Source organism: Populus trichocarpa, chromosome 5 (genome assembly GCF_000002775.5).
Source record: "Populus trichocarpa isolate Nisqually-1 chromosome 5, P.trichocarpa_v4.1, whole genome shotgun sequence".
Lineage (NCBI taxonomy): Eukaryota > Viridiplantae > Streptophyta > Magnoliopsida > Malpighiales > Salicaceae > Populus > Populus trichocarpa.
In genome coordinates, this window is record NC_037289.2 from 24,778,895 (window position 1) to 24,803,473 (window position 24,579).

A 24,579-nucleotide genomic window follows, 5' to 3' on the forward strand; every position below is an offset into this window, starting at 1 on the left:
GACCTAGTCCAAGAAATTAAAATTATGTTATATATTGACTAGGTAGAAAGACGTTATATTGTACATTTTGGAACAATGATGATATTTGATTTTGACTAGCTTGGATATAATAATATATAATAATAATAAAAACTTAAAGAAGTGTTTGTTTTTGTGCTTCCGTATGTTTTTCAATTTGTTTTTATTTGTTTTGTTTGAATATTTGTTTTTTTTAGTTTTAATATACTAATATAAAAAATAAATGTTTTTTTAAAATATAATTTTAATATATTTAAATTAAAAGAAATCAGCACCACATTATTAAATATACTTAGAGGGTGTTTGACATAATTTTTAATGATATTTTAGGTGTTTTTGGTATGAAAAAATTTTAAATTAATTTTTTTAGCGTTTCTTAGTAATTTTAATGCATTAATATATATTTTCTTAAAATATTTGACACCACAGTGTAGCATCACCACACAATCCACCTTAAAATTAATTCCATTAAACTTTGAAAAACCACTTCAAAATCCCAAACCTCCTCTCCCTAAGTGGTAGGCTTAAAGCAGTGATTTATTTTCAGTGGACGCTTTTTCTTTCGAAGAGTAGTTTTGTCAATTTGTTTTTATTAATTTAATTTGCACATGATCCTCGCATCGAATGTTTTTTGGCTCTATTATATATCTTATGAAGAATTATTTCAAGGCTGTAGGACACCAATCAAACGCGCCATACATGAGCGTTGTCTTTCACGACATGCTTTTAGTTTTACGCGGTCACGATTAGGTTTTGTTTGTTTCTATGATACGGTGGGGTTCAATTTTACATACATATATATATATATATATATTCAATTGAATTTTTTTAAATTTAAATTAGAAAAAATTATAATTTATAATTTTTTTTAAAATTAAAATTATAAAAACAATCACATTATCAAATATACAGTAACATTTATTTACTGTTTTAAAATTAAAAAAACAAAAAAAAGATATGTTTATTTCTCTTTTTTTACTATTTTTTTAAGAATAAAAATTAGATATTTATTTTTATATTTTAATCTATATAACACAGTTATATTTTTTCTATAATCATCTTTTGTATTTTAAGATACTAATCCATCACAAAACAACATTTCCTCCTGGCTTCAAAATTGGCTTGCACACCGAATTATTTATTATTCCTATCTAGCTAGATGATAAGGCGCGTGGATTTCTGACAACAAACAGGGAGTGATAATTTCTATGTATTTGTGGAGGATTAGTCGAGTGGTAGTGGTAGCCAGTGTTTATTCCTTCATATTCTCAATGATATATATATATATATATATACACTAAAATATAGTAAGAGTGGTGAGGTGGCTGATTTATTTAAAATGCAATAAATAAAGAAATATAAAATATTTTTATTTTTGAAGAAATACTGATTTTTTTTAAATCTAAAACCACTGGTCATTTAAGGTTTATTTTGCTTTGAAAATGCGCAAGACACTTTAAGAGTATATTATTGTTCTTAAACAAATCAAGGCTTCGTAGAAAGTAGAGCAGAACACAAGAATATCAAATATTTATGCGCAAAACCTGGTTGGTCTCAAGGGGCAAAGGAGTAACAATCCAGTGTATGCATTCATATCATATGAATGATTCCTTGCTGCTGAATCCCCTTTTCTAATATTTTTATCCTTCTCCTCGCAGCTCAAACTCTTCAAGTAAAGAATAGTAGTCCCGCAGGCTCTCTTTTTTTCCTTGTTATATTTTATAGCAGCCTTTATTCTTCTCTTCTCTGTGATTTATTTACCTTTGAAAAACTCTTGACATGAAAAAAATTATTTTTATATAGTTACTCTATATATCATGGTTTCTGTTTCTGGATTTGATGATCTGAAACTGATATATATACATGAGAAATATTAGTATTTCTAACTTTTTATATATCTTAATCTCTCTTTAAATCTCGATTAACTTCCAGCTTTCGATCTTCTGCTAAGTTAGAATATATATGTGCTGGAGAAGATCAAGTATTTGGTAGTTTAAATTCAGTAATAAAAGAAGAAACTTGCAGGGAGATCAAGAGAGAAGAATCGAAGAAGAGATCAGATTAAAGCTGGCAAATAATAGCAAGTGGTGGGAGAGAGTAGATGTGGCAAGTAGAACCATGGCTGGTTTTGAAGGTAATAATTCTCGATACGTTCATGGTCAAAATCACAACAACCTTCTCAGACCTGAACTTCATCTGATTCAAAGACCTTCATCCATTCCTTCCTCTGATTCTAGAGACAACAACAATACCCCATCACCACCAGATCATGCCAACCAAACTGCTCATCACCATCCTGATAGTAGTGCTACCACTAGCTCTGGCGGCGGCACCAATCCGAATCGCCGTCCTAGAGGTCGTCCTGCTGGTTCCAAGAACAAACCGAAGCCACCCATTATTGTAACCCGGGACAGCCCTAATGCCCTCCGATCCCATGTGATTGAGATCTCTAATGGTGCTGATATAGTGGAAAGCGTGTCCACTTATGCGAGGAAAAGAGGAAGAGGAGTTTGTGTTCTTAGTGGAAGTGGGACAGTTGCTAATGTTACTCTAAGGCAACCCGCTTCTCCTGCAGGAAGCGTGCTTACTTTGCACGGAAGGTTTGAGATCCTTTCGCTATCTGGAACTGTGCTTCCGCCACCTGCGCCACCTGGGGCGGGAGGGCTGTCCATATTTTTGTCCGGTGGACAAGGACAAGTTGTTGGAGGGAATGTTGTGGGGCCTTTGATGGCTGCAGGTCCAGTGGTTTTGATGGCTGCATCTTTTGCTAATGCAGTATTTGAGCGTTTGCCTTTGGATGATCAGGAGGAAGCTGGGGCGGTGCAGGTTCAGCCCACAGCTTCTCAGTCTTCGGGTGTGACTGGAAGTGGTGGACAGATGGGCGATGGCGGAGGAGGCAGCGGTACTGGAGGAGCTGGTAGTGGTTTTTTTAATATGGCCGGAGGAGCTCATCACGGGAATTATCCATTTTCAGGTGATTTGTTTGGACCATGGGGTGGAAGTGCTGCCAGGCCTCCATTTTAATTAGGGTACCAAGGTTTTTTTTTCCAACGAGTGACGAGTTAGAGACATTGTACTATCAGATTTTGGGCGAGACAATTTCTGATCAGCTTTCAATAATAATTGATGATGGAGCATTAATGATCGATCATGAGGGGGTATATATATAGAACAATTAAGCTGCTAGCTAGCATATATTTTGTATTAATGTATGAACATGGTTGTGATGTGGTGATAAGAAAGATCGAGATTGGTCTTATCTAATTTCTTCATTGACAAGTCCATAAAGATAGAAGAAGAAGAAGAAGAAGAAGAAGAAGAAGATGATGTATATTCATGGAGGCTGCCTGGTACTAATAATTACTTTGGAACCCAGATAGGAGCTAGAGCTATGGATTTACAGATTTGTCGAGGTCAGTAAGTTCAACTTCATATGTATAAACCATTTTGGGTTTCCTCTGTGTCTTTTCTTTTTCTTTTTATCAATAATTTGTAGCTATATTTGGAAGTTCTAATATAGTATATATTTTGATGCCCATCTCTAGCTAGCTAGGGTTTAATATATACATAATTTTATGTCTCTCTCTAGTTTTTTAAAATTCTTTTTTTTCTTTTTATCAATACACATGTCTCCATTTCCAGTGCAAGAAATTAATATTATTTATTATGATATGTTTTTGTTTTGATATCTGAATAGAAAAATGCGCCGCTTCAGTTTATATATGAAATATCTGTTCTTCATATCGAAAATAAGTACACTCGTGGGGGTTTTCTTGATACAATATATAGTGTAATTATGAGTTTGGTCATTGTAATAAAGCAAGAACATGTTGGAGAGTGAAAATATATAGATAAATATTTCAGAGTAAATTTTTATTTTTTTAAGACAGGAGATAGAGATACAAGGAAACATGTTTTGTTTGTCTTTTTTTTTTTTTATCGCTGTCTCTGTCTCTATATATTTATTTCGAAACAATAAACAAATGTCAACTTAATAATATATATCATTCATGTAACCCAGTAATGCTTAATTAGAGTATGTGCCTTGTCTTTAGCATTACGTACATTCTTTGTTTGTAGGCAAGGGCACCCTACGATATAGATCCCCCCTGAGCAGCTCAGCTCAGCTCAATCCCAAAGCACTACGTGCTGCAGCCGGTATCCACATATATTGTTTGTGATCTTGCATGTGGCCATGTCTTCTTCCTTTATTTCATTTCTGCTTGCCCAACTGAGGAAAAGCACAGCGAAGAACCTTAAAAGCCTGTTGCTCTATTTACAGTAAAAAAGAGAGAGAAAAAACCTAGTCCTGAACTTCGAGAACAATTGATGCCCTAATTAAGGTGTCTCGCTCTCTCCCTCTTCTTTTTTTACTCTCTTTTCTCTCTCCATCTCCTGCATGCCCAATTCACACTTCTTTCTTTGACCAAGCGTTACAGCAGTAGCTAGAGAGTTCTCTTGTCAGTTACAATGTATGAAACTAACAAGACTACTGTTACGGTCGTAAAACAAGCCTGTCTACCCCCAAACTTCAGTTTTCTGAGCCATGGAACTCAAGCCTCTAGTTGTCAAGTGCCAACATTAACATACATGAAAAGAAGAAAAACTCACTTCCCAACGAGAGAAGTGTAATAAATAAATAAAAAAAACATGTTGGCACCATGTGTATAGCATGATTTCTAGCTAGAAAAACTTAATTGTATCCATCTTAGTTTAATATAATGTTAATCTAGTAGTACCGAGGCGCCCATCTAGCTAGATTAATAGCTTAATTACAGAAACAATTATGTAGGAATCATAAAATCCCCAACTCCCAATGCCTTCCTTTTCTAGCCCTTCATTTATCATTAATATCACTACTACCAATCTTCACAGGCAAAAGAAATGTCCCACTCATATCCCATATGTGCACAAATTTCTTGTTTTTGTTTTGCCTATAATTGGTTTTAACATTCTGGTCTCTGCACATTAACATTGTTCTACTTTTTTTTGGGTAATCATCGATAGATAGATAGTTTTAACGATGACTAATTAAACAACTGGTAGTAAAAGAGAAGAATACGTACAACATTAATAGTTGTTATACTTGCTACATGTTTTTTTGTATATTGGCACCACACACAAAAACACATTGAAATTGAAGGAAAAAAAGCTTACGGACCAACATTGTACATTCAAAAGCTGGCTACTGATGAAATCTTGATTTAAGCTTGAATGCCTTGAGCACGCGGTCCATCACATTTCTCCTCTCCTTCCAATTTTTCAAGTCAATTATATATTTGATAAATTGTCGTGGAATTAATTATGGAGGTGTCTAGCATTGCTCAATTGTCATAAACTTCATGAATAAGTGATTTCATTGTATATATGTGTAAGCATCAATCAATCGATAAAGTTGCCTAGGGTTTTTGAAATAAGAGATAGGCGTTGCCTTTGGCATGTGTGTATATATAATTGCCAACTCTTTAAGAACATATTAATCATAGAGTGTGTTTTTCATCCAGCCATGCGTCCTAATTAATGCAACAGCTGAGACACTTTCTTTCATTCTTGGTTGATACGAGCGCCTAATTAAACACCACGATCTTAACTCAAGTATTAACTAAATAGAAGAAGAAGAAGAAGAGATTAGCAAAGAATTAACTTCTTGTTGCAGAATAAAACCGAGCAGTACATATGGCATCATGTTTCTCACGATGTGATTAATGGAAGGACATGAAGTGTACATGTGATTAAAAACACAGTAGGTTCATGTTAGTTACAGAATAGTGACACGGCACTATTCAGCTTCTTCCTCCCTTTGACACGCGCACACATCCAATTCTTGCATGCATGATCTAGCTAGCTAGATCTGTATGTTCACCTTATGCATGGTTTCAACATATATATGTTTCACCCGATATCTTAGAATCACGAATCTTATGAGTATATGAGTTCTATATATCCCTGAAAAATACAGCGAGGAGGCAGGTGAATTAATGATCCCCCCCCTCCTCCTTTTGCTAGCTAGGGATGCACAAAAATGTGTCCATATATATTCTACAGCACAACTCCGACATTATTAATGTTAGTGCAAACCGCAATGTAATGCAGTGAGAAGAACTGAAGATTTGGGCCTTTTTAGGGCATGCTTTCTCGCACATTAATATTGTTTACTATAGCATGCATGAAAGCAGCTAGCAGGTCTTACCGTTTGTTTTCCCACCTTTTCCCCATATATAATTCGTAGAGCCATCCATTCAAGCTATAGTAGTAGGCGACGGAGTGTACCTAGGATAAATTGAAGGCAAAAACGAATGCATGCTTACAGAGAGAGATCCGTTCATAATTTCTGCCGGGGCAGTAATTAAGATCGATAAAGCCGGTGTTCATTTTATATATATATATATATATATATATATATATATATATATATATATATATATAGACACACACACACACACACACTTAGTGTAGAGATCGGCAAAACTCCACAGAATCTCGGCCAATTAATGTACTTATTACCATCTACAGATGTTACGATAAGGGCTCATATAGAGAAACTAACTCCGGATGATGCATGGTTTTCCCATCAGAGCTAACAGCAAATTAGCCTTAATTAGAACATGCCCAGTAATCCAACCACATGATAAATAACACTGGCATAGCAGCCAAGGATCGATGTAAAGGTTCATCTAGCTCACAGAGGAGACAAGGTTCATAACAATGATTCCTTCCATACTTGTGTCAGCTTTCAATTCTGTGGTGAAGTGAAGCCTACCATTAATGAGAAACGCTTCGAAATAAAATTGAAGCTACAAGATTCGGATGACAGAATTAATTTAAGGCGCAAAGGTCAACATTGTGCAAATTATAATTAAGAGGATCAGCTGGGCTGTGGCTGTAACTATATATCTTAACCGTGGCTGCCTGTAGAGTGGTTGGGGAAAAAATATTTGGTTAGAAAAGTTATTGAAACAGAGATTGTAAATAATATAGAAAATAAAGAAACAAGAAAAGCTTGAATGCAAAAAAAATAAAAATAAAAATAAAATCAAAATAGAGCCTTTTCAGCATCTCAAGCTATTAAATACGAGATCCACATGAATTCCACAATTAATTATTATTTTTTGGTTAAAATCCCACAATTAATTATTATCAAAAGGGTACTTCTACATTCCGTTTAAAGAAGCCAGCCCCAGTAATTCGTACACGGGTCCAGCCAAAATCCGCAAGACGGCTTCCCTCGTGAACCTCAAACTATTCTGCACATGTGATAAACATGCATCTACAGAGATGGGTGCTTAGGACTCTAATTCAACAAGGTGGGAGGAACAAAAACAATCTCAGCCATTCCCTTTCGAGCCTCTGTCTCTCCCAAAACTTGGCATTTCTACCCAGAAAAATTAGTGGATATATCCAACTCACACGAGGAGGGAGTCAGGCTGATCTGTTCTCAAATGGGACACGAACATGGAGTTGTCCATGCAAGCTAACAACAGCAGATGTCTGAAGTGGATCAATTCTCGAAGGTAAGCTCACAACCTGACCAAAAAAGACAATTCAAACGTTTTTCACGTACATACAAGTTAAATATATTAAAGCAATGGACCATCACCACATTAACATCCTGCCAATTAGACCACACCAATACCACAAACAATGAAGTCACCCTCTAAAGAGTTAATTCACAAGATGAATAATCCACCTGCCTGGCAGGGTCAGCGACTAACATGTTCCATGTCGTAGTTATAAATAAATGATTCCCATACTCTCACTAATGACAGTCTTCCCTTGGGCATGAAAGCCATGGTGAATCTCTATTGGAATAGGAGTACCATTTGCTCCAGTCAAGGATTATAAAGCAGAAACACCTCTTTTTTTAAAGTTACTATTCTGTTAGAGATCAAAACAATACCTTCTTAAACGGTGTTATACCCCAAGGATTGTATAGCTGCTCTGGTTGACCTGTTATAACCAGACGCCCTACAGGATCTGATTGTACTCGGACCTGATCCACCAAAAAATAGCGATTTCATGTATCTTCTAGGGAGAGTGGTATAACCAAGAATTGATATGTTACGAAGGAACATTTTAAGTTCTGGAAATGATAGAGCACGCATCCATGGCATAGTGCATTCTATCAATAATTTCCATCTAAAAGAAATCAAAGAGGTAAGAATAAGAGCAGGAAAGACAAACACATGAGAGGGGAGCAAAAGAGATACCACGAGAAGGTGCTTACCTCTTCACGCAGAAGTCCGGGGACTAAAGCATATATCTCATAGCAATCTTTCTGTGTATAGGTGCAGTATGTTAGTCACTAAACCCAGCAGTGAGAACTTGACAACTAAGGCTCAGGATAACAGAAATTTTGAGAAAAGAAAACAGCAGATGCTTACACTTTCCCACACATTGATCTTCACCCAGTCAGCAGGGGGCCAATATCAACGATTTCAGTATCCACTCTAAGATGATAAAAAAAAAAATTAGCCTTGCTTCATAAAAAAGAAAACACCTTATCGCACAGTGTGCAGTTAGGCATAAAAGGGGCACCATTTGGACTCTGATGTACAAATTCTATGGAGGATTTTTTTCTTTCTAGTTGTAGCTTGAAGCCAGGAAACTAAGAGGATAGCGCAAAATATGCCATGGTTCATTTGTTGAAAGAATAAGATCTACACTTGCTATTATGCTGAACGATGACTTCATAAGAAACAGTTGGATCAACTAATTACTATTTAATTACTAGCATGAAAACAGTGGCAAGCAAAACTGAGAAAAATAAATTGAGAGGAAATAAAGAGCAATCTTTACTCCTTATCTGTTTCAGCATTCACAGGTCTCTCATCTGTCTTCTGTTTGTGAAAACCTGACTCAACAAACCAGATCAAAATAAAAATGTATACACCTGCCAATTGGAAAGATCTTCATTCTAGAGATTGTACCGAAAATTTTGTGAGGCTTTTCACGTCTTGAAAAATTCAAGCTCTTGACCTGTCCAAGATAAATGAAAAGCATCATTTCCCTGCACTGTTCTACAGAAATATATGTGACATATAGGTATTTCTTGTGTCACAACAAACCTTAACAATTGGCTCACTAACCTCACCATGTCCAAGATGACGCTGAGCATGCCAACCCTGCATAGCACGAGCAGCAGCATCCCTTCTTGCCCTGCCTGATCCAGTTGCTTGGCACCCTCTTGTCTGGTAGAGAGAGAAAATTGCATAAAAATACAAATTACGAAAACAGGGATAAAAAGGAACGAGAACCAGGAACTGATTATCAGCATACAGATTCCAATGAAAACATTGTATCCCACGAGCAGAAGAAAATACAAAATTTATAGTTGCACTAGCCTTGGGCCTGTAGTTTTCCACTCAACTTGGTTTCCTCATGGTTGTATAAATGGTTTATGAGCACAACTAAGTGTTAAATCTGGTATGGTTTATCAGCAATTTGTATGACTGACAAGCACTAACAATGATAACTAACCACTTCACAGATGCATCCATATATAGATGCAAGCAGATTTCACATTCAGAAATATGCCAGGATTTATCATCCCCATTTTCATCCAGTGTAACAGACTCTATCATCTTACGTAGATCAATTACATAATGTACATGTATGCAACCAAAAAGATGCGTGGATTTTTATGGACTGCGTAAACTTTAATAGCTTTTAATTGTAGAATTCACTTTTCTCTCATTAAGTGCAACTCTATCTTCCATATAACAGATTGACCACATATGGTACCAAGAAAAATTCAAAGGACTATTTGATACTAAGCCAGCCAAGAGTTTAACCACTCAAGTTTAAGTTCAGTTCAATAATGCAAACCAACATGCACAAGCCAAGCTTTTATTCACTTGCACTGATTAGTTCTGTTGAGGCTCTAATAATTCTCTCTTTTCTGAGCGGGTAAAAGATTTTGGAAATAGTACAGACAAACAGAAACAGGCAAGAACAGCACTTTACCTCCTTTTCGACACTGGTAGCCTGATGCAGGGGTGGACTGGGAAGTTGGAGCTCACCAGTTTCCTTCTTATTCTTTTCACATTCCAGAATTGCCTGTGGTAAATGAAGGATCAGGGATAGAAGTCACAAGAAAGTGCAATAATCCATTTGTCCACGACCTAGTTTTTAAATCATTTGAATCTTTATGGCATTCAAATGCCATACAAGGACAGCCAAACTCACTTCAAATCCAACAAAGATAAGCCTGGACACTTGTCAACACTGACAAATTGTATGATCTGAGTCTATTCTAATGCTTCTATCATTAGATTCCCTAGCCAACACTTCCCGTGTTAAAATAAAACAAAACAAAGTCTTAATTTAGGATTTTATCTAACATATTAAGTTCCAACACCAATTACTGAGTACCAAATGAATCTACATATAGAGCATTTTCACCACAGAAAAAAACATTACCTTCTCATAGAAAATGCGGAATGTCCAAGACACCGTTGTGCAAGTCCTGTGAGAGACACAGAAAAGTTGAATGAATTAAATGATAAATATTTTCCATATTTTAATAATCCACATAAATTATTGCTGCCATTCACAGCCCACATCCAAGATGTGAAGAGCAGAAAATAATTATAGTAAAGTGTCAACTGTCTGCAGCCTAAAAAACAAATGATGAAAAGAAACGTAACTGAAAATGCTTAATAATCCCATGCCAAATCCTTGCAAATTTTACAAATGACTTAAAAAATATATTTGGTTTAATAATCCTTTGTTAAATCCATGCAAATTTTACAAGATAGCTTAAAAGAATTATCCTTCCTTACTTGGGAGGGTGGAAAGACTCTCCCACTTGCCGCCACAACTTGTTTGCGGTAACCTACAGATATGAGATCAAAAGCAGCTGTCATAAGTTAATAGCAATAAAAGCCTAAAGATCCATGAAACCTATTATTGACACAAAATTATTAAAATGCAACATATAAGCGCATCGAAACTGCAATTTCACGTGACCAAAAAACATTATCATGCAAGTGGTACAACTCTAGCTACAGGTGCAACATTACATTACATCTCTGAAATCATATACTCCAGATGTTACGATCCTGAAACATATCATGCATCCACATGTTTTACTCCAGAAGCTGGAGGGGGATCAGACATTTTTCATTAATACCCTGGTCAAACATAAGTTCAGAATAAGTTCTTTTTCTTCTTTTTTTCCAATCCGAAGGGCATAACCTAAGTACTAAAGCATTTGCTGAAGGGGAGCAAATCCTCTTAATATCTGTAAGAAAAAAAGACAAATTCTCAAATGGCAACAAAAGGAATATAGTGAGATGCAGGTTTGCTTTTTGAATTTGTTGGGAGTTGTTTGTAATTATTTTACCAGGCGGCTTCGTGAGCACCTTTGTAACCAAGCTGCTTTACGAATAGCCTCTTTCGTGACTAGGATAAATAGTTTTCAAGAGTACCTTTTAAGGATTTAACCACTAAGCGATTGGGGGTACCTCCTTGCTTCTTTATCTACAGGGTTTGACTTGATGAAAGTCACTTTGAACCAGAACTTTTGAGGATTTAGTGCTTTGTAAGCTGTGAGGGGTCATAGTAATTGGATCAGTTATGCATCCTTCTATTAGGCATGAAGCCTCAGAATCCTCATCAGTCATTAATACGAGTTGATATACACTTATATCAATTCATTATGTATTCATTTTCTACTTTTAATTAATTTATCTCAAGCACGAACTAGTTTCTAGTAATGATTTTAGCATTGGTGCAATTTTGATTCCAATCAAAACCAAACCTTCCAGGAATAATTTTCGTCATCGTGAGCATGGATAGTTAACCATTTTCCAAATAAAGCATAAACCATAAATTTTCAACAATTTCACAAAAAGGGGAGAAAACTTATGTTTTTAATATATACGGGCCATAGCTTTGTACAACTCTTAACAATAATTTCATAATTGAACTCTTGCATTTCATAAAATGCTGACATTTTCTCTGCTCGTGATACTGATTTTCTTTGGATGTGCCAACCTTCTCATTGAATTCCCTTCTCTTTTGGTTAATCTCATCTATCATGATTGCTTCTTAATTTTGTTCGATGTAATCATCGCTTGAATTTTCTACCTTTTCATTATCCTACATTTAACCAGCAAGAAGTGAATACTAATGGAATTTGGTAATGTCAGCTTAATTTGGAGGGGAATTCGTTAATACTTGTAAGCATGTATGATTTTTAAGTTCTAAGGAGGAATAGAAGTGAATTTAATTGATTTAAACTTCCAATCAGAAGGACAAACCAACATGGTTCCAGGCAAGCTGTGAGAAAAGAGGTTGTCAACACATGTGAGCATTTTGAAGCACAAAGCCATTATGCTTGACAACAGCAGTAGAGCAACCTGATATGTTTTCAAGCAACTACAACTCCTACACTCAATCCCTTTACTTATTTATAATTCTATCTAGCCACTGATATGGGATATTTAAATTTCCCATAGTGTATAGCAAACACTATTGATTTAGTGTAGCAGCTTATGTTGCAAGGTATTCCTATTTCTGACACCAATTCCAGAAATCATGCTGCTACATACAACAGCAAAATCCATTCAAGTGCAGACTTTTTTTTTTTTTTTTGGCAGCCAATGCCTAAAACCCACAGAACATGAAAAAGGTATAAAGAGGGAAGCAAAAGACACCTACCACTTCATAGCCACCCAGTTTGATCACAGACCTCCATAACCTAACTCCCATGGGAAAAACGACCATATTAGCTCACACCTAGACTCTAGACACATATCATTGGAGAAAAAAAAAACTATTTTCACATAAAACTTACTTCAGGCAGTTTAATGGCTCTCCGTAAAACTTAGGGGGTTTGAAATCCATGATATTCTGCTTATAAAAAATCTCCAGGTCCTTCATGAATGCAGCTTGCTCCTCTAGGGTCCCGGCAACATCAGTCTCCCCCATCTACATTTCAAACACCATATAATCATTCAGCACAAACAATACTTCTACTTACAAGATTCATGATCACAATGAATACTTTAGTTTGCTAAGGATGTTGTGTTCAATCACCTTCATATCAGTCCATACATTTTTGGACTTTGCCGCACTATCAAGCTTTGTTCTAGGAGTTGAGCACCTCCTTTGGGTAGATGGAGTAGCCGTTTGTGGCTGGTTTTGAACAGAGGAGCCATCATCTCCATCAGTTTTCTCTTCCACCACTCGCCGATTAATATTTTCATCCGTAGCAGTTTTCCCATCATCAGGCAAAGCTGTAGTGTCAGTCATAGGAACATCAGTTGCCAAACTCACAGTGTTGTCATCGTCAGCAACTGATGCCTGCCTATTTTCATTCGGCTCTTGATCCTCCGAAACATCAGCAGTTTCTTCTTGCTCTTTAACAGTGGCATCAGAAGGCTTGTTAGCATCCGAGTCTCCCGGCAAGTCTTGCACAGCAACCATTTCACTATCTTTCATTTCGCTTTTTTTCTTTTTCGTCCAGCTCACACCCTATAGACCAACGACATGCATGAATTATTATTATTATTATTATACGCTAGATTAAATCCGAATAAAATATATGCATAATTCTCTAATAATATAGCATGGCAAAAACCGTTAGCCTCTTGCAAAGTATTTCGCGAGGAGGGGAAAAATTAAAGAAAAAAGAATAATCAATCCCAAAAATCCATTTCTAATTTTCAAGAAAAAGATTTTCAATGTTTAAACCTAACAACGAAACAATTCAAGATTTAAAATAAAAAAAATAAAAAACGTGGTAAAAGCTTGCCTTTGGGAGATAACAGAAGCGGAGAGAGGTAGAGCTTGAAAGAGAATAGAGCGAACGGCAGCGTGTTAGGGTTTTGAGTTTGAGCAGAAAGCGAGCAATGCAGGTAAAGAGGAAGGCAGAGAAGGGTGAAATCAAGTCTTTTCCGGCGAACGTAGAAGGTGTCGTATCGTGCCGTCCGTGCCAGACCCAAAGGAACGACGTTTCGATTAGCGAATTCTTTTAATTTCTCAAAAAAGACAGTTAATTTGCGAGAAGAAAGACAAGGTGGTAACTAGCAGAGGAAATCCATGGCCGTGGGAGTCAGGATTTTCCTTCCTTTTTTTTTTGTTCTTTCCCTCTATGCTTTCCTTTCTTGTGTGTGTGTATATATAAATAAAATCTCCTTTGACTCTATAGAAAATTAAATACCAGGCTGAACATCTTTTTTAATTACGTGGCTGATGCTCATCTACCTTACTTTTCCCTCTCATAAAGACTGGGTTGCCCTTGTACTGCTCCCGTTGTCTTTTCTTTACTTTTTACCTGGTAGTTGACAATATATATTTTTTTTAATTATACAAAATCCATGTTAATAATTTTTTTAATTATCATAGGAAATTATATTATAAGTAAAAAAAATGAATTTTTTTATATTAGATTCGTAGTGAAAATTAAATTTATGAAGCTGGATAGATATGAAAAATTTTGAAAAACAACTTTAATCCTTTACATTATTAAAAACAGTGCTTATATGTAAAATAAATATAAGACTTATATTGTTCGTATTTTTTTTTTTAATTTGAGGAACAATGAAAAACATGTAAAGAAAAACGATATAAAACTCTTAAAATGTGTTTTTTAAACTCAGTGTAAATCTAAAAACCTAATGATGAATATTTTGAGCTAATTATTAATACTAATTTTACAATAAAAGTCGAGCTTGTGAATATTTTAGGTTTCTTGTTTGTTTGTTTTTCCTTCCTTTGAATTTACAAGTGCGGTGCTGCTTTTGGATTTGCTTATCTTCGCTATTCACTAGTTTATTACATTATAAAAAATAATTTTAAAGAATATCAACTTTTATGTGACTCGGTTCAATTGTTAAAAGAATTCTATGCATTTTGCTAAGATAGATACATGGGAACTACCATGGACCATGTATCCAGATAAAATAAACCAAAAATGCTCCTTAAAAAAAAACAAAAAAAACTCATGAACATGCAAGAATCCTAAAACCATGCACCGGGAACACTCCTGTGAGCTCGAGTAGATTAAAATTCAAAACATTATGATAATTAAATTACATTTCAATAATTACTTTTCATAATATAATAAAATGATACTTTATAAATCTTCTAGACTCAAAGTTTACAGTTTTTTTATTCTTTACATGTTCAACATGTATATTTTCAGAATTTATTTTTCTAAAATATCATTGTATTTTTTTTTACTGTAAAAATATTGATTTAAATATCAGAGAGCCCCACATCCATCAAATGAGATATTTTATAGGTTTCAACTATCAAATATTACTTGGATTTTTCATGTCAAGCTATTAAACACCTGAACTAAAAAAAAATAGATTAAATTGTTTGAACTAAGAGATTGATTGATTATTCAACACGTTAATCTTATTTCTAAACATTTTAAATTTTAATACTCATCAATTATATATTTTATTTTTTCAAAGGAAATTAACTTTGATTATTAAACTTAGTCTCAACCACACGTGTTTACAAAATCTTAAGAAAATACATATTCAAATTCTAGTTAGCATGTTTATGAATTAAAACTTTGGATTTTAATTTGTAATTCAAAAGTTATTTTTCTCACACGACTTAATAAAAATTTTAAATAAATTAAAGTTAAAATTTTATTAGATAAAAATGACTCAAGTAGCTTTTTTTTTCTTATAACAAAACAACACTGTATAAATTAGAATTTATAAGTTAAAGGTAAAAACTTTGAACTTTTAATTAAAACAAAATTTCAACTTAAAATCATAACAAATCAAAATCTATTTATAACTAAACATATTTATAGATTTTAATCGATTTAAAAATTTAAAAACAAAAGCAACATACAAAATATAACCTTAACTAATAATAATAATAAGCACTTGAGGGTTTAGCTGCTGTGGTCAATCGTGTGACTTGTTCCGTCCCCGTCCCGGGTTCGACTCTCTATGTGCACGCCTGTCACCCCCGCGGTGCCTTACCTGCTCCTGGGCTTGCAGGATGTCCAGTGGGCTGTGGGGAATAGTCATGGTGCGCGTAAGCTGGCCCGGACACCCCACGTAAATAAAAAATAATAATAATAATAATAAAATTACTGGCTTAATAATAATAAAATTTGGACTTAAGTTCATCGGGAAAGGAGAAAAAAGAAACAAAATAAAAAGCCCACCCCCATAGTATATAACTGTATATCTCTATCCTTCTTTCTGGGCCCGGCAAATCTTGTTAGCCCAAGCCAATCCAGATAATAAACGTAACACTCACGCAATCCAATCCAAAGAGCCCGACCCTTTATTATATAAAATATAAACACAGTAACAGATAAAAAGAAAAAGAAAAGAGAGAGATAACGGAACAAAACGGTCGATCCCCATGCTCAAAACAGACATCAAGTGGCAATTAGGGTTTTGGACAGAGAGAGAGATCCATCTTCATCTTCAAAGACGTTTGAGGTGCTTTGCTTTTCCCTCCCGTATTTTTTTCTTTTATCTCTTTCTTCGTATTCGATTATTGATTGATTCATGCTTTATTATACAATCCAATTCTGAATCCGGTGGTATATTAAGGCCGCAATTGAAATCATTTCATGTGCTAGGATTTCTTTCAAAGTTTTCGATTTGATTGTATAAATAAATCAATTCCTAATAATGATTCGTTGATTGAACAGTTAAATAAGCACACAAGCAAACAATTATGGAGGATGTGAAACCTAAATCTAGAAAAAATGATTATTTGGCACGGAAGGAGGAGAAAGAGGATTCTAAGAGGATTCATCGAGATAGAGACAAGCAGAGGAATGGAGAGAGGCACAGAGACAGAGAGAAGAGAGAACGCGAAAACAGTAGGTGTTCCGAGAGAGACAAGAGTAGCGATTCTGATGACAAGGAAAGGGAGAAAGAGAAGCACAGAGTCAGAGGTAGGGATGATAGGGCAACAAGGAGTAGGGTTGATGATAGAGAGAGAGTTAAGGACAGGAAGAGAGATAGAGACAGAGAAGAGAGAGACAGGGAGAGGGACATAGCGAAAGAGGAGAAGAAGGAGAGGGAGAGGGAGAAGGAGAAGGAGAGGGAGAAGGAGAGGGAGAAGGAGAAGGAGAAGGAGAGGGTTAGGGAGAAAGATAGAGAAAGAGAAAGTGGGAAGAGGGAACGTGAGAGGGAGAAAGACAGAGAAAGGGAGAGGAGGGAGCGTGACAGAGAAGAGCGAGAAAGGGAGAAGGGCAGGGAGAAGAGGGAGAGGAGGACCAGGGAAAGGGAGAAGCATAGGGAATTGAGTAGTGACAGTGATGATGACTCAGGGGAGCATGATAGTAAACTGCGAAGGAGAGACAATGACGACTCCAAGGAGAGAGTGCATGAGCAGAGCATTAGCAGGTCAAACAGGCACATGGATAACAGTGAAGAGAGCCTAAGGAAAAAGAGTGGCAAGGAGGACGGTGATAAGAACGAGAGTAAAACCCGAGAAGATGAATTAGAGGAGGAGCAGAAGAAATTGGATGAGGAGATGGAGAAGAGGAGGAGAAGAGTCCAGGAATGGCAAGAGCTGAGAAGGAAGAAGGAAGAAACTGAGAGTGAAAAGGGTGGGGAAGAAGCCAATGTTGATGAATCTAAGAGTGGTAAAACCTGGACTCTTGAAGGAGAATCTGACGACGAAGAAGCACCTCCCACTGGCAAATCCGATATGGACATTGACCAGGAGGAAAATGCAATACCTGATAAAGAAGCTGGAGATGCAATGGTGGTGGACACTGAGAATGACATTTCTGCTCCACAAAGTGAGGTTGATGCTGTTAATGGGGATGAGGAAATTGATCCATTGGATGCTTTCATGAATTCTATGGTCTTACCTGAGGTTGAGATGCTAAACAATGCTGTGGTTACTCAGACTGCTGATGATAATAAAGCAGACTCAAAGAAGAAAGATAAGAATGATGAAGGAATAAATGGAGGACAGCGGAAGAAAGGCTCTCATAAATCTCTAGGGAGAATTATTCCTGGAGAAGATTCTGATTCAGACCACGGGGACCTTGAAAATAGTGAAGTTCCTTTAGAAGATGAGGATGATGACGAGTTCATGAAGAGGGTGAAGAAAACAAAAGCTGAGAAACTGTCCATTGTTGACCACTCAAAGATTGATTACAGTCCTTTCCGCAAGAATTTCTATATTGAAGTGAAGGAGATCTTGAGGATGACTCCTGAGGAGGTTACTGCTTATAGGAAACTACTGGAGTTGAAAATACATGGAAAGGATGTGCCGAAACCAATTAAAACTTGGCACCAGACAGGACTCACAAGTAAAATTTTGGAGACAATAAAGAAACTTAATTATGAGAAACCGATGACAATTCAAGCTCAGGCACTGCCTATAATTATGAGTGGACGGGACTGCATAGGCATTGCGAAAACTGGTTCTGGTAAAACCCTTGCATTTGTGCTGCCAATGCTGAGGCATATCAAGGACCAGCCTCCTGTAGAAGCTGGAGAAGGACCGATTGGGCTTATAATGGCGCCCACAAGGGAGCTTGTGCAGCAGATCCACAGTGATATTAGGAAGTTTACTAAGGCCCTGGGTATAAGATGTGTGCCCGTTTATGGAGGTTCTGGTGTAGCCCAGCAAATTAGTGAATTGAAACGGGGGACAGAGATAGTTGTCTGTACTCCAGGCAGGATGATTGACATACTTTGCACCAGTGGAGGGAAAATCACCAATCTTCGTAGAGTTACATATCTGGTTATGGATGAAGCCGACCGGATGTTTGACATGGGATTCGAACCTCAAATCACTAGAATTGTCCAAAATATTCGTCCAGATCATCAAACTGTACTCTTTTCTGCCACTTTCCCTCGGCAGGTTGAAACTTTGGCTCGTAAAGTACTGAACAAACCTGTGGAAATACAGGTAGGTGGGAGGAGTGTGGTGAATAAGGACATCAATCAGCTGGTTGAGGTAAGACCAGAAGGTGAAAGGTGGTTTAGGTTGTTAGAACTACTTGGTGTATGGAGCGAGAAGGGAAAAATTTTGGTATTTGTCCAATCACAGGACAAATGTGATGCGTTGTTTAGGGACTTGCTGAAGTTTGGTCATCCTTGCCTCTCACTTCATGGGGCTAAGGATCAGACGGACCGTGAATCCACCATTTCGGATTTTAAGAGCAACGTCTGCAATTTGTTGATTGCAACAAGTGTTGCAGCCAGAGGCTTAGATGTGAAGGATCTAGAACTGGTGATCAATTATGATGTTCCAAATCATTATGAGGATTATGTTCACCGTGTTGGTCGGACTGGCCGAGCTGGTCGCAAAGGCTGTGCCATCACTTTTTTCTCCGAGGATGATGCAAGATATGCACCGGATCTTGTAAAAGCATTAGAACTCTCTGAGCAAGTTGTTCCACAAGACTTGAAAGCCCTTGCTGATGGTTTTATGGTGAAAGTGAATCAGGGTCTGGAGCAAGCCCATGGAACTGGTTATGGTGGAAGTGGTTTTAAATTCAATGAGGAAGAGGATGAAAAGAGAATGGCGGCAAAGAAAGCACAAGCAAGAGAATATGGCTTCGAGGAAGAGAAGTCTGATTCAGAAGATGAAGATGAAGTTGTTCGGAAGGCAGGTGGTGACATCTCACAGCAGACTGCCCTTGCTCAGCAGATAGCTGCTCTTGCTGCTGTCTCAAAAATCCCTGCACCCGTGGCACCAACTCCTCACTCTGTTACTCAATTTCTTTCTAATGGTGGATTACCTGTTCCTCTCAATCAAGGTCCAGCAGTTGCATCTGTGACTGGGCTGCCTTTTGCTCATAGTAATGAAGCTGCAGCCAGGGCAGCAGCAATGGCAGCCGCCATGAATTTGCAACACAACCTGGCAAGGATCCAAGCTGATGCAATGCCTGAACATTATGAAGCAGAGCTGGAAATCAATGATTTTCCCCAAAATGCTCGGTGGAAGGTTACCCACAAGGAAACTTTGGGCCCAATTTCAGATTGGACTGGTGCTGCCATTACCACCAGGGGGCAGTTTTTCCCACCAGGCAAGGTGCCAGGACCAGGAGATCGCAAGCTGTACCTGTTCATCGAGGGCCCTACTGAGCAGTCTGTTAAGAGAGCTAAAGCTGATCTAAAACATGTTTTGGAAGACATCACGAACCAAACATATCAACTTCCTGGTGGAGCTCAACCAGGCAAATACTCGGTTGTATAAGTGTAAGAGCTCAATAATAGCCTTCTTTCTTTCTTCTTTCTTCTTTCTTTTTTTTTTGCATATACAATTGTGTTTGATCTTTTTTTTTTTTTTTGTTTTTTTTTGCATATATCTTTATAACTTCTACTCTTGTAATTTTTAATTTCCTCCTTTTCTTTCTGGTTGAGTTTGGACTTGTAGGCAATGCCTGAATGGTAATTATCTTAGTTTGAAAATTGTAAAGTTGCTGATATATTTTTTCTTGACAATATGGATTATTTTGGTGCATGGAAATCGGGGAAGGATTAGGATAATTGGTTCATGGTGTTTCCCAAAAGCATTGAGGGATGATGAGCCAAAAGCAAATAACTGTTTCCTTTCTTGTTTAAATATGCCCCTCCTCTCATGCAATTTCATATCCTGTAGCTTCTCAAGTTAGCCATAAGGTGTTAAATTTGCTGTCCATTTCCATGTCTCTTTTCCATTTTTTAATTTGTGTTCTTTCTTTTTCTTCTTGTCCTCTCCCCATGGCTCGAGGGATGGTTTAAGCCTATGCTGGCATGTCCAATGTATTCTCTGCCCCCATAACCTTTGGCTATGATGGCTGTTGAAGAGATGGCGATCTGGTGCGCGATGCTTCTGCCTTCTTGTTCCCATAGATTAACAAAGTGGATTGTTCTGGAACTCCTTTCTGCTACCATATTTGCTTTCTTGTTCCTTGGTGCGCATCACTTTTGGGATCTGACATCGTATTTCGGGGTTTTGCAGGTCTGAGTAGTAAAGTTCTGGAAGCCACGTGTTACTGTGCTGACACTCTGAGGGGCTTACCCCTCCAAATGAAGCATGAACCTGCATAGAAGGGTGGTAATGGGCAACAAGGTTACTGTTGGTTTCACAACATTTCTGAGATAGATTACAAGTTTCCTTGGATTCTTTTTGACCTCGTAAACCACAAATTAGATTGTAATCAGTGGTTCTTCCTGGATTGGGTTGTCAGCTACTTCTGGCTGTTCAACTGTAATGAATCTGCAGCAGCAGCAGCGTATATTGTTTAGCTTGATTAGTGTCCAGTATGGATTAGAAATTATTCATGCTGATAAGCCTTTGTGCTGCTAGCGGGTTTTGTTTTTTACCCTCCTCTCTCCCCTTACCTTTTTATATATATGTGCTAGTTTGGGAATGCCAGCGTGGCTGCAGCGCAACTCACGTTCCCAAACTATATATATATATATATATATCGATGCTTTTAGTTTGAGAAGGTATTCCAAACAGCCCCTAGCAATTTCTTTCATGAAAAAGAAACAATTCAATATTAAACGCGGCGATTACAGCAGAAGAAGCTAGAGAAATTGGTTTTATTGCTGGGGTTTTTCGAATGTAGAAGCTTTACAAGATTCAGCAAAATCCCCTTGCAAGTTCTTATCTGTTCATTATTAAATAATAAGTTGTGGTGTTGCATTTTTCTGCACCGTATTTTGATCACCTCTTCTTCGACACGGACTTCCCTGCATATTATTGACTAGGGGTAAATCCTGGACCCGAATGCAAATTTCGCTACAAATCAAGGCATTAGTACAAAATATATCATATTCAACGGTACCTCGCCCCACTTACGTTGAGCCGATGATGTACGTCCGTAGTGAAAACATGCATCAACTAATTCGATTAGAAAGTCTTTGGGTTAAAGTTTCGTAGAGTTGGCTGTTTGGTTATGAAACTTTGGCAGTGCTTTTTGGGAGCTGATTATTGAAAATGATCGATAATGGCATTAAATTGATAAAGATTCAACATTAAGCAATCATACTAAGACAAATATAACACGACTCCGATCAGTATGCTTGAGTGAAGCAAATAGATTCAGTACATAAATTCAGTTCGCCGGTCCTAAAATCACCAAACAAGGTTGCTGCCCATACTAGTCGCAGCATTGTGATTCTTAGAGACGGTCCTTCTCTAGATCATCAAAGTAAGGATGTTCCATGGCTTTCTTTGCTGAGATGCGCTTTGAAGGGTCATACTGCAACATTTGCTGCAAAAATACAGCCAAGCATTTGTACAAATTCAGCTATGATGTTCATCTATCCCAACAATAATAAAAAGCAGTCATTGTTGATGAACGCGACTTACTGATAGTAAATCCAGCCCATCCTTGTCCAAATTAGTAACAGCCGATGACAAACTCTGAGGTTTCCATTGGGGATACTCATGCCAGTTCATCAGGTTGCTTACTCCTGGCCACATTTCTTCATTTGGAGTACCTAATAACCTGTACAAGAGCTTCAAAACGTATATTAAAGAGAAGCCTCATTGACAAAGCAAGATCAAAACCATATCTATCGTTATGCAAAAATCATTGACCTGAAAATATGCAGGAGCTGTTGCAGTTCAGAGTCTCCAGGGAATAGTGCTTGCTTTGTGGCCAGTTCAGCTAGAGTTTAGGCAAAACACACACACAACAATTAAGCAATGCTAGAGTTGGCAGATTAGTTTAAGAGATGAAGCGATAAGAATAAGGAAATCCATACCAAATATACAGCCAACAGACCATACATCCACTGCAGTTGAGTAACGGGTAGCCCCCAAAAGGACTTCAGGAGATCTATACCACAAAGTCAATATCTGAAACAGAAATTCCACTCAATTAGCTCAACAAACTGATATTGTAAGAGCATGATAAAAAGACGGTAAGTAGCAAGCGTGTATTAATTTAATTACCTCATGGGTATACTTCTTAATAGGAAGAGTAAATGCTCGAGCCAGTCCGAGATCAGCTATTTTAAGCATCGTAGTCTTGCGGTCCATCAAGAGATTATGAGGCTTAAGATCCCTGAGAGGAAGCGAGATAAAGGGTTACTAGATATGTCAGTAATCATTTCCACCTAAACTAAACATCATGAGGGAAATAAAATGGCTATTATAGATCAGAGCGGACAAGCAAGGGGAAAAAAAAGAAGAAACCTGTTAAAGTTATAAATACATAACGATGGAAACGGCTATTGTAAATCAGAGTTGACAGCAAAGAAAACAAAGAAGAAAACGAAACCTGTGTAAGACTCCATGGCCATGGCAGAAAGCCACACCCTTACATAGTTGATACATCAAGCTCTGCATAATAATAAGGATCATACAAATTTGTGATCAGATTAAAAAGAAAACAAGAAAAACCTCTCAAACTAAAAGGATAAAAAAATTAAAAAGAAAGAAAGGGGAATGTTGAATTTAGACCTTGACAGTTTTGACAGGAATGTTCTCTCCAGTTTGGCGAAAGCTTCGGATAAATTTCTTGAGATCGGTGTCCATGTACTCAAAAACCAGATACAGAACTGTCTTGCCTTCTTTATTTTGCCCTTGTTTCACGTCCAACAATCTATGGATTTAAAAAAGAAAAAGAAAATAGAGAGTTATTTGTCTATTAATTAACCCAACAATAGAAGAGAACATCAATCAATTTACATGGAAATTAATTGACTCAATTTAGCAACCGACAACCCTAAACCCTAAATTAAGACATCAAATTGGAGGAATCAGATCACAAAATCCCCAAGTTCAATTCATCTAAGCCCTAAATGGACCGAATATTAAGAAAATCTACAGATCCATGCATCGAAGAAATGAAATCACCTTAGAGAGGAAGTAGATGGAAGAAAAGCAAAGATAGATAGATAGATAGATAGATAGAGAGAGAGATAGAGAGAGAGAGAGTACCGGACGATGTGAGGATCTCTGGAAAGCATACGCAAGATGGAGACTTCGCGAAGAGTGGTGGGTGGGACACCTTCATCGTCTTCATGGAGACGTGTCTTTTTTAGTGCAACGATCTTCCCGGTGGCTTTCTCCCTTGCTCTGTACACTTTCCCGTAAGTTCCCTCTCCTACTTTCTCTAGCTTCTCGAATAAATCCATCGCCGACACCATCGTGTTCGTTTCTGTTGCTACTCTCTCTCTCTCTCTCTCTCTCTCTCTCTCTACTGCTTCTCTGCTTTCAAAGTAAACCCAAAAAATGGAATGAAACGACACGAAAAGCTTTGTTGCCTTTTATAATGAAACTTGATTATTGATCGTTGCCCAGCCCCAACCCTAACGGAAACTTATTTTGAATTTTAAAAATTGGGCGGCACAAGCGCTCCAATTAGGCCCATTCACTATTAAAATGTTCATCTTAGCCCACTCAACTAAATGAGATTCTTCGTACAAGCCCAAATAAAGCCCACAAGTCACATTTTCTTCATGGTTATAAAGTACAACCCAACTCATGAATCAGCCCAAAACATGGCTCAAGGGTTGGGAATTACGATCATTAAAAATAAAATCATTTCAAGTTTTTATTTTTTAAAAATAAAACAACATTATTTAAAAAAAAATTGAACTTGATCTCATTTAGGTTGTTCAGGTCAAACCAACTTGAAGTTGTTATTTTAAT

At 37.0% G+C, this 24,579-nt stretch overlaps 4 protein-coding genes across 6 annotated transcripts; 2 read left to right on the forward strand and 2 right to left on the reverse strand.

The window, feature by feature from the left end:
• The first annotated feature begins 1,556 nt into the window (after window positions 1-1,556).
• Window positions 1,557-3,556, forward strand: LOC7485665 (AT-hook motif nuclear-localized protein 25). 2 transcript variants are annotated; one of them, XM_052452710.1, is made up of 2 exons: window positions 1,557-1,690; window positions 2,044-3,556. In XM_052452710.1, the coding sequence occupies exon 2, from the start codon at window positions 2,137-2,139 to the stop codon at window positions 3,040-3,042; it is 906 nt and encodes a 301-aa protein (XP_052308670.1). In that variant the 5' UTR covers window positions 1,557-1,690; window positions 2,044-2,136; the 3' UTR covers window positions 3,043-3,556. The 2 variants fall into 2 exon arrangements, with proteins under 2 accessions (XP_052308670.1, XP_052308671.1); XM_052452711.1 differs by having other exon boundaries at window positions 1,582-1,600.
• Window positions 3,557-7,046: 3,490 nt separating this feature from the next.
• On the reverse strand, window positions 7,047-14,154 carry LOC18099714 (AT-rich interactive domain-containing protein 6). Its single transcript, XM_024600664.2, is given in 15 exon segments — window positions 7,047-7,542; window positions 7,916-8,008; window positions 8,243-8,293; window positions 8,400-8,440; window positions 8,443-8,465; window positions 8,815-8,869; window positions 8,946-8,994; window positions 9,084-9,206; window positions 9,982-10,074; window positions 10,438-10,483; window positions 10,800-10,852; window positions 12,682-12,721; window positions 12,818-12,951; window positions 13,060-13,497; window positions 13,778-14,154. Coding segments are annotated over 14 exon segments (1,311 nt in total). The 5' UTR covers window positions 13,465-13,497; window positions 13,778-14,154; the 3' UTR covers window positions 7,047-7,437.
• A 2,140-nt stretch (window positions 14,155-16,294) lies between these two features.
• Window positions 16,295-21,292, forward strand: LOC7494729 (DEAD-box ATP-dependent RNA helicase 42). Of its 2 annotated transcripts, none has more exons than XR_002982025.2 (3): window positions 16,295-16,445; window positions 16,661-20,786; window positions 20,929-21,292. XR_002982025.2 is itself a non-coding variant. In XM_024602189.2 (3 exons), exon 2 carries the CDS (start codon window positions 16,687-16,689, stop codon window positions 20,179-20,181), a length of 3,495 nt encoding a protein of 1,164 aa, XP_024457957.2. In that variant the 5' UTR covers window positions 16,296-16,445; window positions 16,661-16,686; the 3' UTR covers window positions 20,182-20,183; window positions 20,929-21,292. The 2 variants fall into 2 exon arrangements, 1 of the variants encoding a protein (XP_024457957.2); XM_024602189.2 differs by having other exon boundaries at window positions 16,296-16,445; window positions 16,661-20,183.
• A 611-nt stretch (window positions 21,293-21,903) lies between these two features.
• LOC7485667 (cyclin-dependent kinase B2-1) lies at window positions 21,904-24,171 on the reverse strand. The gene is made up of 8 exons (XM_002307786.4): window positions 23,866-24,171; window positions 23,386-23,527; window positions 23,204-23,265; window positions 22,876-22,987; window positions 22,686-22,779; window positions 22,519-22,588; window positions 22,288-22,426; window positions 21,904-22,189 (listed from the first exon to the last, which is right to left on the reverse strand). Exons 1-8 carry the CDS (start codon window positions 24,072-24,074, stop codon window positions 22,097-22,099), a joined length of 921 nt encoding a protein of 306 aa, XP_002307822.3. The 5' UTR covers window positions 24,075-24,171; the 3' UTR covers window positions 21,904-22,096.
• Between the last annotated feature and the right edge of the window lie 408 nt (window positions 24,172-24,579).